Consider the following 13,554-nt stretch of genomic DNA (forward strand, 5'->3'; position numbering starts at 1 on the left):
CTTAAACTTTGCAACCACAATCGCTGTTGATAAATACCCTGAACGTCATCCGCCTGCTTATGAAACTATAATGGTGTATTGAACACACAGCAACCATAACAGTAATGTTGTAATCCGGAGTATCAGTGGGCTCAAGAATTTGCTGGCTGCAGATAGTTCTATTAGACTCCTGGGAGTGATTATGAGCTATCAGTTTATGAATGCGTGTGTGTGGAGTGGATGTTTGCATGCAAGACACAGCCGGCTGTGAGATGGGACACTGCAGGACCGCTCTTTTTAATGGGTTATGAGGGGTATTTTGTACTAGCATAATTTAATAAAGGAAGTTTTGTTTGAAGACACTTGTGATATGGTAGATTGTTTTGGGATCATACTAGTTGGCATGCAATATTGATCTCACTGTCTGCAAGCTTTGTACTGCCTGTTGCAGTGCTACATAAGAATGTTTGCAGCTCTCCCGCACTCCCAGCAGCCTAAGCTACTGAAATTGTTTATAAGGGAATGGCGAGGACCACCTCAGTATTCCTCTCACTTCGGGCCCGTTTCCACTTGTGCGGTGCGAATTAGTTGCGGAAAACGCAAAACTAATTCGCAGCGGATGCAAATTTTACCGCGAATTCGCAGGCGTTTTTCCATATGTTAGTAAGTATGCAAATTTAACCATGTCAGTGCCTGTGTGCTTTTACATTGATTTTATGCGAAAATGCCAGCGAATTTGCGGTAAAAATTTGCATACAAAAACGCATACGAATTTCCTATTAAATACATTGTATGCGAATTCTGATGGCTCTGCCGTGCAGATTTTTCCTGCACACAAAACCGCACAGGATTTCTGACAAGTGTAAACGGACCCATCCACTTGTATTGGTTATGCAAATCTGCATGCAGAAAACGCATGCAGATTCACACAAGTGGAAACGGGCCCTTCAGGTTGTATTCCTCTCACTTCAGGTTCCCTTTAAAGTAAGGCTGAATTAAAAATAAACTTATGAGAGCATTAACTGTATGTATTTTACTCATGGTAAATAGCACATTAGTAACATAAAACAGAGTCTTTTATTTTCTGTTTAAAAGCATTAATATTTTGGGCCTGTACACACTGGCTGCATTGCACTGCATTTTTATAATCGCATGCTTTTTTTAATTGCAAAGCCTTTTTAAAAATAATGAAAATTGTGATGAACCGTACACAGTGGTGCAATGAGATTTTAGAAAATCACAATCGCAGTGAGTGCATCGCTTTTTAAAGCACTGCATTTGAAAAATTGCATACAAAAATTTTTCCTAAGTCGAATTCCAGGAGACCTTGCAACTTGTTGTTCAAGGACTTTTTTTTGCCAATCACAAGAAAAACGCAAGCAAAAAAAAACAACAAATGCACTGCAAAAATGCAAGCATTTTTTAAAAAGTTGCACCATATGAGATTCTAATATCGCATTGCGTTTGTTTGCAATTGGCATTGTTCAGCGTGTCCAGGCCCTAAGACTGCATTCTATACAGCAGCCATTACAGTCTAATATAAAATCTGCTTTGTGCAGATGTAATTTTTTTCAGGTTAACTGTAAATGCAAAAATATTGTTTGTCCTGCTCCCTTCTAATGTAAATATCAATTGTTGCACGTTTCTCTGCCTATGACCCGTTTTGCACTTGTTGATTTAAAGTGTACCTGAAGTGACATGTGGCACAATGAGAGAAATGTGAACATATAGTATCACTCCGACTTAGAACTTGCTTGTATTGTTTGTGTTGTTTTTAACATTGCAGGAGTTAATAAACCAGTAGTTTAATTTGCAGTTGGGCTATAGCTGCAGCTGTCATGAAAACCAGTCCCAGGCCACAGAACCTCTGTGGGGCTGAGCAAACAATTTGCATAGCAAAAACAAGTGGAAAAGTTAGAAAGTTAATAATTTCTCTGTGTGGGAACTGAACGCACAGCAGCCATATCAATATGACATATCTGGCTAAAACTGCAGGCTTACATTTTCAACCATTAAAATAAAAATAAGAATCAGGGAATCCAAGAAAAGTCTATTTCTCATAAGTTTGTTTTCACTTCAGGTTTGCTACAAGACAGTCTGACCAATGACTGCAGTCTAAGCCAAATCTGCTTGTCCCTGTTTATAGAGAGGAGAAGGGGTTAAGGAACACAGGGCCAGATTTATCAAAGCATTACCGACAGTTTTTCTTCTTGAACAGTTCTAACCAGCAGATGAACTGTAATGCATGATAAGAAGATTCCTAAATCCTAAGTAATAGCGGCAGTTTAGCGAGGATTTCTAGAGCTGCCCTACAGTTAAGAAAAGCGCAAATCCATCACTAAACTGCTGCAGATTAAGAAGTGCTTAATAGCAGTTCTACAGATGCAGCAGTGCAGACTAGACATGATTTGTGAAGTGCTCCTCCCCCTGCTTAATCTTGTGAAGCTGTTCTGTGCTTAACCTTTCCAGTGCTGGGCATTGATGCAATACAGAAGATCCCTCAGCAACAGCAATTTCCCTCACACACTGCACTGTCTGAGAGACCTTCCTAACTCCTCCAATTCCTAACAGGTTAAAGTGAACCTCCAGACTAAAATTCGACTCAGCAGCACTGAAAAGGCCTGGTGTTTCTTGAACAGTTTCACAGCATCAGAATTTTGTTTCTCTTATACAAGCCTCATTTTTAGCTGTACAGAAGAAAACTGCCCGGGCATTTTTCCCCTGATGCTGTGCAAAGCATAATGGGATTTCTGATGTTGTTGCTCTCGTTCTGCTGTTTTAGTGTAAAAAAAAATTTTTCTTACATTTTGAATTTGACATTTGAAGCCTAGGGTGTGCAGCTGGGAGGGGTAATCAGGAGACAGGACAGTTGGAACTGTGTCTACTGCTCCCTGTCACCTCCTTCCAACCAAAAAGATGGCTGCCCCCATGACAAAGACGGCAGCCCCCATGAATCACAAACATTTGCCTTTTCTTTTAAAACAGGGCGAGTAAGAGATTATATTACCAATCTATTCTAATTAACATAACTAATGTAACTTAATGACAGTATGTTTGTTTAGGCTGAAGTTCCCCTTTAAGAAGGAATCTGCACTATTTAGTGATTTCTTAGGATGTCTGAGACAATTCTGCACAGATTTCTAAAAACCTACTAATATTTTGTCTCAGACACTCTTGATAAATGTCCCCCACAGACTTCTGGACAAGGGGTGATAAAACAGCAATCAACCAAACCCTGCACAGCTAATTGCTATTCCTCAAGTAGGAGGAATTTCACTGTATGGGCATTAGACAATCAACTAGCGATTAGTTTAGAAAAGTAATAAAGGCTTTGTATAATAATAACACGATACAACCTACCTCAATCCAAGAGCTGCTAAGCATGGAGTGGAAGTATTCTACAAGAAAGGAAGGCAAAAGGTGAGAAATGAAGTGAATGGATAAACAAAAATAACAGTTCACGTTCTGAATATGGGACCTACCAAGCCTGGCACAAAGAACACACTTATGGCAGTGAAATTCTTGCTTATCCTCTGATCTCATAGTTACATCACACAAGGATATGCTGCAAAATAACACAGAAACCACAAAGATGTGTAAAATTATTGAAAATACTGTGAACACACTTACTACAGCAATAATTATGAATGTAGTACATTATTAAATCAAATTACACACTGACTGACTTTAATACAGGGCTGTGGAATTGGTACAAAAATCTTCGAACTTCAACTCCGACTCCTCGGTTTATGAAACCATGACTCCGGGTACCCAAAATGACTCAGACTCCGACTCCTTAGTCAAATACTTAACAGGGTTGTGGATTTTGTACAAAAAACATCAGACTCCGACTCCTCAGTTTGTGAAATCCACGACTTCGACTCAAACTCCGACTCCGGGTGGCCAAAATTGTCCCTACTACAACTCCACAGCCCTGCTTTAATACAAATAAGAAAATGCACACTAATGCCTAAACATGTCATTTTAGAAAACCAGGAACTGCAATACTAGTATGCCTCTGCAGTTGGCTGAAATTTCTATTACTGAAGTCCATGCACATTCCTCAGTGCGTCACTTTTTAAGTAGAACACAGGTGTACTTAGACACAACTTTGCAAAATACACAACTACTAGAGATACACCACCTAAAAAAAGGAAAAATTCTACATTTTGATTGTGTGAATTAATGAGCAGCTATGAACTGTGGCTTTCTTTTCATGACTTTCATGGTTGGTTGGGATTTTGCTAAAAAGGTGCTATGTGCCTACATTTCTAAACAGCAAATGAATTAAAGCGGAATATAACCCTGCATTTCAACTTTGCTCTAAAACATTATTTACAGCATATTATATGCAACCAGCATTTTTTTTTACTAGACCTGCATTGGAAGGGTTACACACAGAGCTTTAAAGTTCCATGGATAGAAATGCAGATGCATCCAAAGTTTAAATGGATACATTTCAGTAAACACAATGTAACAAATGAGGAATGTTACACACTCTTTGGCTGTCCTCCAACTCCTGCACAGTCAGAGAGAGTGAGTCACATTCCACAATTGTTACATTTAAAGAGAATCTGTATTGTTAAAATCGCACAAAAGTAAACAAACCAGTGTGTTAGGGGACATCTCCTATTACCCTCTGTCACAATTTCGTCGCTCCCCGCCGCATTAAAAGTAGTCAAAAACAGTTTTAAAAAGTTTGTTTATAAACAAACAAAATGGCCACCAAAACAGGAAGTAGATTGATGTACAATATGTCCACACATAGAAAATACATTCATACACAAGCAGGCTGTATACAGCTTTCCTTTTGAATCTCAAAAGATCATTTGTGTGTTTACCTTCTGTCCCCTTCTTCTCTCATGCACTGAACATTACAGGCTTCCTGCAGACAGCTCTGCCTGTGTTTGTAATTCCTCAGTATGTGTCAGCCAGCTACTTTCACAGCCTAACAGAGGAGGATTTTTATCCAGCTCTCTTCTATCACTGATAAGATAGCAGAGAAGCTGCTGGCTTATGTAAATAAAACACACACTGGAGTGTGCATAGAGGAACAGACCAGCACGGAAGAGTTGGCAGCCTTCCAGACACAGGCCGACAAGTCTGACAAGGGAAAGATACATTGATTTATTACAGAGACCGTGATAGTACAAAGTGCTGCAGTGAGCCAGAACTGATTAGAATACGTTTAGGAACTTGTAGGATGGTAGAAAAAACGTTGTAATTTTTGTTAGAGTCACTTTAAGTAAACAGAATGTATCTATTTAAACTTCGGCTGCTGGGAGCAGTTCTCTCCAGGAACTTTAAAGCTGTGTGTAACCCTTCCAATGCTGGTCTAGTAAAAAAAAAAATGCTGGTTGCATATAATATGCTGTAAAAAAATGTTTTAGAGCAAAGTTGAAATGCAGGGTTATATTCCGCTTTAACCCTTTGCATATTCCCACAAAGAGACTTTGTGCACACCAGCAGCACAAATTTATTCAGTTCACGATTCAGCTATTCTCGTTACAGCTAATTAAAAGTCAGAGTGAGTATGCGAAGGGTTAATTATTGTTGCGAATTAGGATCTTGTGCTAACAGCAGTTCAGCCTTTAATACTATAATGCCACTGTAATTATATAGCACACTTTATCAACTGGCAGTACCTTATGTCACCAATATGATTTCCTGACTGTTCAGAGGCAGCTGGTTAGGCTGCAATAGCATATCTCAGCTTCTCAGCACTGGAGCTCCTCAAAGCTCTGATTTATCCTCAGTTCCACACATTGTACTGCAGTAAGGGCCTATTCACACTTGTGCACTTTTCCCCTGTGATTCACTGATCACAGATGATCAGCAAAGTGCTGCTGCAGAAGCGTTGCACAAGTAATCTTGTGGGATTCCTCTCACTGCAGTTATTGCAACGTGTTTGTGATTATCGCCCATCACAAACATAACAAACGCAGCATTTCCCCGGCAATTGTGTCACTAGTCTCATTCTCTAGACTGAGAATCGCAAAACGCAATGGCCGGAAAAAAGTAATGCAAAATCATGATCACAAATGCTAAGCAATTATGATTTGCGTTTACAAGTATGAATGGGCCCATATTGCACCTCCACAGACCCATGTGTGATCGTTCTGATGTTTCCAAATGACAATAGTTGGACTCAAATGTAGAAGGCCAACGCTATTCTCGGTGTAGCTGAAACCAATGCGGAACCGAGGCCTCTTTCATACAGGAGGCTGAAGGAGGTGAATTCACCACCTGGCACCAACTCCCACGCATCAGCCCATTTCTCTCCAAACTTATCTCACTCATCCCTAATCCCAATATAAAGTAACTGTGGGAGCCAATGTAGTCTATGACCATTTTAGAATTCACTAGATCAAATCAGTTTCACAATCATAACCAAGTAACAACATATACATACCACTTCTTTCTGTTGAATTTTGGCTTGTTACCACATTTCTTTTGTATAACATGAATTGCTCCTTTTTCATACCGAACACCATCTAGTCTACACCATAAAAAAGTATAACAAAAAACAGAAAATTAAACCGACATTCAAGGATGACATCTCACCACTTTTCACTGTGAACGGTACAATACTGTAATTCCCCAGTTTAGAACAATTTTAATGATTTGACAATGTGAAGGATAGCAAGTGGGCAAGTAGACAAGTCTATGCAATTTTATGCACTGTTTTCTAGAAAAGAAAACTGCGTGGTGAGCGGCAAACAGACTTGCCAAGGTTGGATCCCTGGGTAAGAAGTCTATCATTTGTGCACTTTTCTGCATACTCAATCTTGATTTTCCGATTGCCATGCTGCAGCATATATATAGGCCGTGGCTTTTGGGATGCTGAAGCATTTGCTACTCTTGTAATTAGACCATTGTCAAGATGAATCCTTAACACACGTTGTATTTATAGTCTTAAGGCGCGTACACACACACCATACCGCCGCAAACGACGGGTCTGTCAGACCCTCGCTGGGCGGATGTTCAGCCAACAGTAGCATGCGTGTACGCGCTGTCGGCAGACTGATAAGGCTGTTTCTGAACAATCCGCTGAGCAGCAAATGCAGGCTATACAGGCTTCGATAAAGCCGGGGAGAGCACACACAGCAAGGATAGAGTAAGAGCCGCACTTGAACCAGTCGGCATCGGCCTGTAAACTCATGCCCGTGGTAGGCAGCCAGGCCTCATTTTTTTGTGAGCCACCATGTATACGTTTATTCTGCAAAAGTGCTTTGGCACAGCTCTTTCTTTTGCAACAAATGCATTTTTGCCAAGTTCCCAAATCTATATGTGGCAGACATACACGTAAATTAGTTATAATAGGAAAATGGATGACAAACCTTGAACTGAGGGTGCTAAGGCCAAACCTTTTGGCCAGATTCTGCAGCATTTTAACAGGGCTAGCTTCCTCACTGACATATTTGCTCTTCTTAGGTAGCTTTGTTTTGCCTTTTTTCTTGTCATTGTCAGCACGGATCTGGCTGTTCCTATAGACCTCATAAGCAGACTTGCCTTTAACATCTTCATGAAAACTAATCTTCTGTAAATCTGAAATAATGGTGTCTTGATTTTCTTCTATCTTTTCTTTGTGAACATATCTGGGTTTGTGACCGTGAACCAACATATCACATGAATCTGTGTAGATAAACTGCAAGATGTAGGCAAAAAGTCCAGGAGGAACCTTCTCAATCACATATAGATCACAACCTGCTGAATCTTCCCCATTATGGTAAAGCTCTGGGAAGTCAGCTTGGTTGCTGTCACCAGAAAAGAGATGGCGGAAGAAGTCACATTTCATGGCCATTATGTACTTGTGCGCAGGGAACGTTTGAGAACCCAATAAGAAAGTCACGTCATGAATGCTGTCCATCTCGTCTACTTCTTCAAGCAGTTTCCCAAAATCTTCAGCAAAAATTGAGGAAGACACTACAGGGACTTCGTAAAGGCTGAAAAGCAAATGAAGGAAATAAAACAAATTACTTCTATAAAATATTTTGTTTGTATACATTATCTTTGTATGAAGGCTGAAATGCAATGTATGGAAGTAAGAGCAGTGTTTGCCAAACTGTGTTCCATGACATACTGGGACTGACTTACTAATGGTGGACTGCAGTGGAGAGCACTATAAAAACACAAGCAATTCACAGCATAATGACTTTATTGAAAGTTAGTGAAGCTGTGGTTGTGCAATCATGTTTAGTAACTAGAGTGACCATGTTTGCTTTAACAAATCCAGGCCTTACTAAATTTGAAATGAACCTGAGGTGAGAGGAATAAGGAGGCTGCCATATTTATTTCCTTTTTAAAGGGACACTTAAGGCTAGATAAAAAATAAAATGAGTTTTACTCACCTGGGGCTTCCGCCAGCCCCCTGCAGCTGTCCGGTGCCCACGCAGTCTCGCTCGGATCCTCCTGTCCCCTCCGGCAGCTAGTTCCGTTTTCGGCGACAGGCCTGGGAACGCGAGTGATTGTTTGCGTTCCTGGCCGCAATAGCAGTATAGATGCGCTATTGTGGCCAGGAACGCAAAGAATCACTCGCGTTCCCAGGCCTGTCGCCGAAAAACGAACTAGCTGCCGGAGGGGACAGGAGGATCCGAGCGAGACTGTGTGGGCACCGGACAGCTGCAGGGGGCTGGTGGAAGCCCCAGGTGAGTAAAACTCATTTTTTCATCTAGCCTTAAGTTTCCCTTTAAGCTATACCAGTTTCCTGGCTATCCTGCTGATCCTCTGCCTCTAATACTTTCAGCAATAGACCCTAAACAAGCATGCAGCAGATAGGGTGTTTCCGACAATATTGTCAGAAGTGACAAGATTAGCTGCATGCTTGTTGCAGTTGTGTTATTCAGACACTACTGCAGCCAAATAGATCAGCAGAGCTGCCAGGCAACTGGTATTGTTTAAAAGGAAACAAATATGGCAGCCTCCATATCACTCTCACCTCAGGTTCACTGTAATGAAGGGGACTGCAACAGTACAAATTATAATACACTGACCCCAGGAAAGTTCTATTTAGCAATAGTTCATCAGATACAATAATTTCAGAAGTTTATTTTCACTTCAGGTTTGCTTTATTTAATCAACTCGTGTTACAGCAGCCTGGGGTCACTTTCCATTGGACTTTGTGCCCAGTACAGGAAATTGTCCATGCAGGAAGATATGACTATGTAGGTGTTCTATAGATTAACACGATACACTATTACGGCAAACACATTATGTTTTAACTTCTTGCAAGTTTGATAAAATAGCTGGCTGAAAATTACAAAAGGTAAGGTAAGTAACATTAACATTTCAAAATACATGGTATATCAATCTATTTTATCAATGCTTTAACAAAAGTGACATGTGAAACAAGTGGTTTTTGCTGGGTTAGGGAGTTAAATGACCAGGAGAGTTACCTTGTTTTTGGATCAGACTGTAACACAGCAAAGTTACATCCATTATTATCGGATGTAATACTAACTGCCCTGTGAACAAATGGAAGCTTCTGAAGAGAAATTCTTTCATAAACACTATGAATATCACTATGAATAGGGTCCGTTATTGAAAGATCTGAAAGACAAACATGGGGATTCATGTCAAGTTAAAATACAACCTACATTTTATCTGGATAACAATGTAAACTTATCTATATTATAACAAACATTTCCTCATACTTTCATGGATAAGTGATAAACTCCTTAAAGGGACTCCGAGCAGTGCAAAAACTATGGAAACATGCATATCATTTTAAAGCTCCCTTTCTCCTCTTTCCAATGATATATAAATCGTCGCCCTACGCCTTTTAGTTCTCTCTATTTTCGCGATCGAAATCACGGCCGCTGCAATTTCAATCGCGAAAATAGCGAAAACTAAAAGGTGTCGGGTGGTGGTTTATATATCATTGGAAAGAGGATAAAGAGAGCTTTAAAATGATATGCATTTTTCCATAGTTTCTGCACTGCTCGGAGTCCCTTTAAGGTGGCCATACACCATACAATTACTTACATTTTTTCTTCAACTCAAGAATTACAATTTATTACAATCGATTTTTCTGAATGATAGTAAAATTTGAAAAATCTGACCAATGAATCACACACTTGTGGTTAATTTTTTCCCAATTATGAAACAATGGGTGCATACATTAACCACTTAAGGACCGCAGTCTTTTCACCCTTAAGGACCAGAGCCTTTTTTCCATTCAGACCACTGCAGCTTAAATGGTTTATTGCTCAGTCATACAAGCTACCATCTAAATGAATTTTACCTCCTTTTCTTGTCACTAATACAGCTTTCTTTTGGTGCTATTTGATTGGTGCTGCGATTTTTACTTTTTATTCTATTCATCAAAAAAGACATGAATTTTGGCAAAAAAATGATTTTTTTAACTTTCTGTGCTGACATTTTTCAAATAAAGTAAAATTTCTGTATACATGCAGCGCGAAAAATGTGGACAAACATGTTTTTGATTAAAAAAAACCCATTCAGTGTATATTTATTGGTTTGGGTAAAAGTTATAGCGTTTACAAACTATGGTGCAAAAATTGAATTTTCCCATTTTGAAGCATCTCTCTCATTTCTGAGCACCTGTCAGGTTTCATGAGGTGCTAGAATTCCAGGATAGTATAAATACCCCCCAAATGACCCCATTTTGGAAAGAAGACACCCCAAAGTATTCACTAAGAGGCATGGTGAGTTCATAGAAGATTTTATCTTTTGTCACAAGTTAGCGGAAAATGACACTTTGTGACAAAAAAAATAAATAAAAAAAAGTTTCCATTTCTGCTATCTGGTGACAAAAAAAAATGAAATCTGCCACGGACTCACCATGCCCCTCTCTGAATACCTTGAAGTGTCTAGTTTCCAAAATGGGGTCATTTGTGGGGTGTGTTTATTGTCCTGGCATTTTGGGGGGTGCTAAATTGTAAGCACCCCTGTAAAGCCTAAAGGTGCTCATAGGACTTTGGGCCCCTTAGCGCACCTAGGCTGCAAAAGAAATGTCACACATGTGGTATCGCCTTACTCAGGAGAAATAGTATAATGTGTTTTGGGGTGTATTTTTACACATACCCATGATGGGTGGGAGAAATATCTCTGTAAATGAGATTTCTTTTGATTTTTTTACACACAATTGTCCATTTACAGAGATATTTCTCCCACCCAGCATGGGTATGTGTAAAAATACACCCCAAAACACATTATACTACTTCTCCTGAGTACGGCGATACCACATGTGTGACACTTTTTTGCACCCTAACTGCGCTAAGGGGCCCAAAGTCCTATGAGTACCTTTAGGATTTCACAGGTCATTTTGAGGCATTTATTTTCTAGACTACTCCTCACGGTTTAGGGCCCCTAAAATGCCAGGACAGTATAGGAACCCTACAAGTGACCCCATTTTAGAAAGAAGACACCCCAAGGTATTCCGTTAGTAGTATGGGGAGTTCATAGAAGATTTCATTTTTTTTTCACAAGTTAGCGGAAATTGATTTTTATTGTTTTTTTCACAAAGTGTCATTTTCCACTAACTTGTGACAAAAAATAAAATCTTCTATGAATTCCCCATACACCTAATTGAATACCTTGGGGTGTCTTTTTTCTAAAATGGGGTCACTTGTGGGGTTCCTATAATGCCCTGGCATTTTAGGGGCCCTAAACCGTGAGGAGTAGTCTAGAAACCAAATGCCTCAAAATGACCTGTGAAATTCTAAAGGTACTCATAGGACGTTGGGCCTCTTAGCGCACCTAGGTTGCAAAAAAGTGTCACACATGTGGTATCGCCGTACTCAGGAGAAGTAGTATAATGTGTTTTGGGGTGTATTTTTACACATACCCATGCTGGGTGGGAGAAATATCTCTGTAAATTCAAATGTTTTGATTTTTTTTACACACAATTGTCCCTTTACAGAGAGATTTCTCCCACCCAGCATGGGTATGTGTAAAAATACACCCCAAAACACATTATACTACTTCTCCTGAGTACGGCGATATCACATGTGTGACACTTTTTTGCAGCCTAGGTGCGCTATGGGGCCCAACGTCCTATTCACAGGTAATTTTGAGGCATTTGGTTTCTAGACTACTCCTCACGGTTTAGGGCCCCTAAAATGCCAGGGCAGTATAGAAACCCCACAAGTGACCCCATTTTAGAAAGAAGACACCCCAAGGTATTCCGTTAGGTGTATGGTGAGTTCATAGAAGATTTTATTTTTTGTCACAAGTTAGTGGAAAATGACACTTTGTGAAAAAAAACAATACAAATCAATTTCCGCTAACTTTTGACAAAAAATAAAATCTTCTATGAACTCGTCATACACCTAACGGAATACCTTGGGGTGTCTTCTTTCTAAAATGGGGTCACTTGTGGGGTTCCTATACTGCCCTGGCATTTTAGGGGCCCAAAACCACGAGGAGTAGTCTGGAAACCAAATGCCTCAAAATGACTGTTCAGGGGTATAAGCATCTGCAAATTTTGATGACAGGTGGTCTATGAGGGGCCAAATTTTGTGGAACCGGTCATAAGCAGGGTGGCTTCTTAGATGACAGGTTGTATTGGCACTGAAGTGCAGGAATGTTCTCAAATCATGACCTGGACATGGCAATTAAGTCGTACCAGCAGTGATCAGAAAAAAAATTTCTGTCACTGCGGTGGGGCGGGTGAGGGTTTGGCCGGGTGATCAGAAGCCCGCAGGGGGCATATTAGGGCCTGATCTGATGGGTAGCAGTGACAGGTGGTGACAGGGGGTGACGGGGTGGTTGATAGGTGATCAGTAGGTGATTACAGAGGAGAATATATGCAAGCAATGCACTGGCGAGTTGATCAGAGGGGGTCTGGGGGGCTAATTTAGGGTGTGGGCAGGTGATTGGGTGCCCGCAAGGGGCAGATTAGTGTCTGATCTGATAGGTAGCAGTGACAGGTGGTGACGGGGTGATTGATGGGTGATCAGTGGATGATTAGAGGGGAGAACAGATGTAAACAATGCACTTTCAGAGGTGATCTGAGGGTGGGTCTGCACGCAATCTGAGGGTGTGGGTGGGTGATCAGGTGCCCACAAAAGGCAGGTTAGGGTCTGATCTGATGGGTGGCAGTGACAGGTGGTGACAGGGGGTGATTGATGGGTGATTGACAGGTGATCAGTGGGTGATTATAGGGAAGAATAGATGTATACAGTACACAGGGGGGAGGGTCTAGGGAGGATCTAAGGGTGTGGGGGGGGTGTGTTCAGGAGCCCCCAGGGGGCAGTTTAGGACCTAATCTAAAAAATAGCGTTGAGATAGTGACAGGGAGTGATTAATGGGTGATTAGGGGGGTGATTGGGTGCAAACAGGTGTCCCAGGGGTGGGCAGGGGGGGTCTGATGGGTGCAGTGGGCGATCAGGGGGCAGGATCAGTGTGCTTGGGTACTTACTAGGAGGGCTGCAACCTGCCCTGGTGGTCCCTCAATCACTGGGACCACCAGGGCAGGAGGCAGCCTGTATAATACGCTTTGTATACATTACAAAGCGTATTATCCGCTTTACATGCGGAAGATCGGGGGTTAACAACCCGCCGCCGCTGCTAATTGGCTGGCGGGTTGACGTCGCGGGTGGGCACATCCAG

At 41.0% G+C, this 13,554-nt stretch overlaps 1 protein-coding gene across 2 annotated transcripts in view; it reads right to left on the reverse strand.

The window, feature by feature from the left end:
• The window catches only part of IBTK (inhibitor of Bruton tyrosine kinase), a 138,504-nt gene that overhangs the window by 88,426 nt on the left and 36,524 nt on the right, over nucleotides 1-13,554 (reverse strand). For both annotated transcript variants that reach the window (XM_068281539.1, XM_068281538.1), the window contains 5 exons: nucleotides 9,375-9,528; nucleotides 7,320-7,925; nucleotides 6,392-6,478; nucleotides 3,462-3,544; nucleotides 3,340-3,377 (listed from right to left, as the gene is read on the reverse strand). In XM_068281539.1, the coding sequence (XP_068137640.1) occupies nucleotides 3,340-3,377; nucleotides 3,462-3,544; nucleotides 6,392-6,478; nucleotides 7,320-7,925; nucleotides 9,375-9,528 (968 nt within the window). The remainder of the gene's footprint in view (nucleotides 1-3,339; nucleotides 3,378-3,461; nucleotides 3,545-6,391; nucleotides 6,479-7,319; nucleotides 7,926-9,374; nucleotides 9,529-13,554) is intronic.

This window comes from Hyperolius riggenbachi, chromosome 4 (assembly GCF_040937935.1).
Source record: "Hyperolius riggenbachi isolate aHypRig1 chromosome 4, aHypRig1.pri, whole genome shotgun sequence".
Taxonomy (NCBI): domain Eukaryota; kingdom Metazoa; phylum Chordata; class Amphibia; order Anura; family Hyperoliidae; genus Hyperolius; species Hyperolius riggenbachi.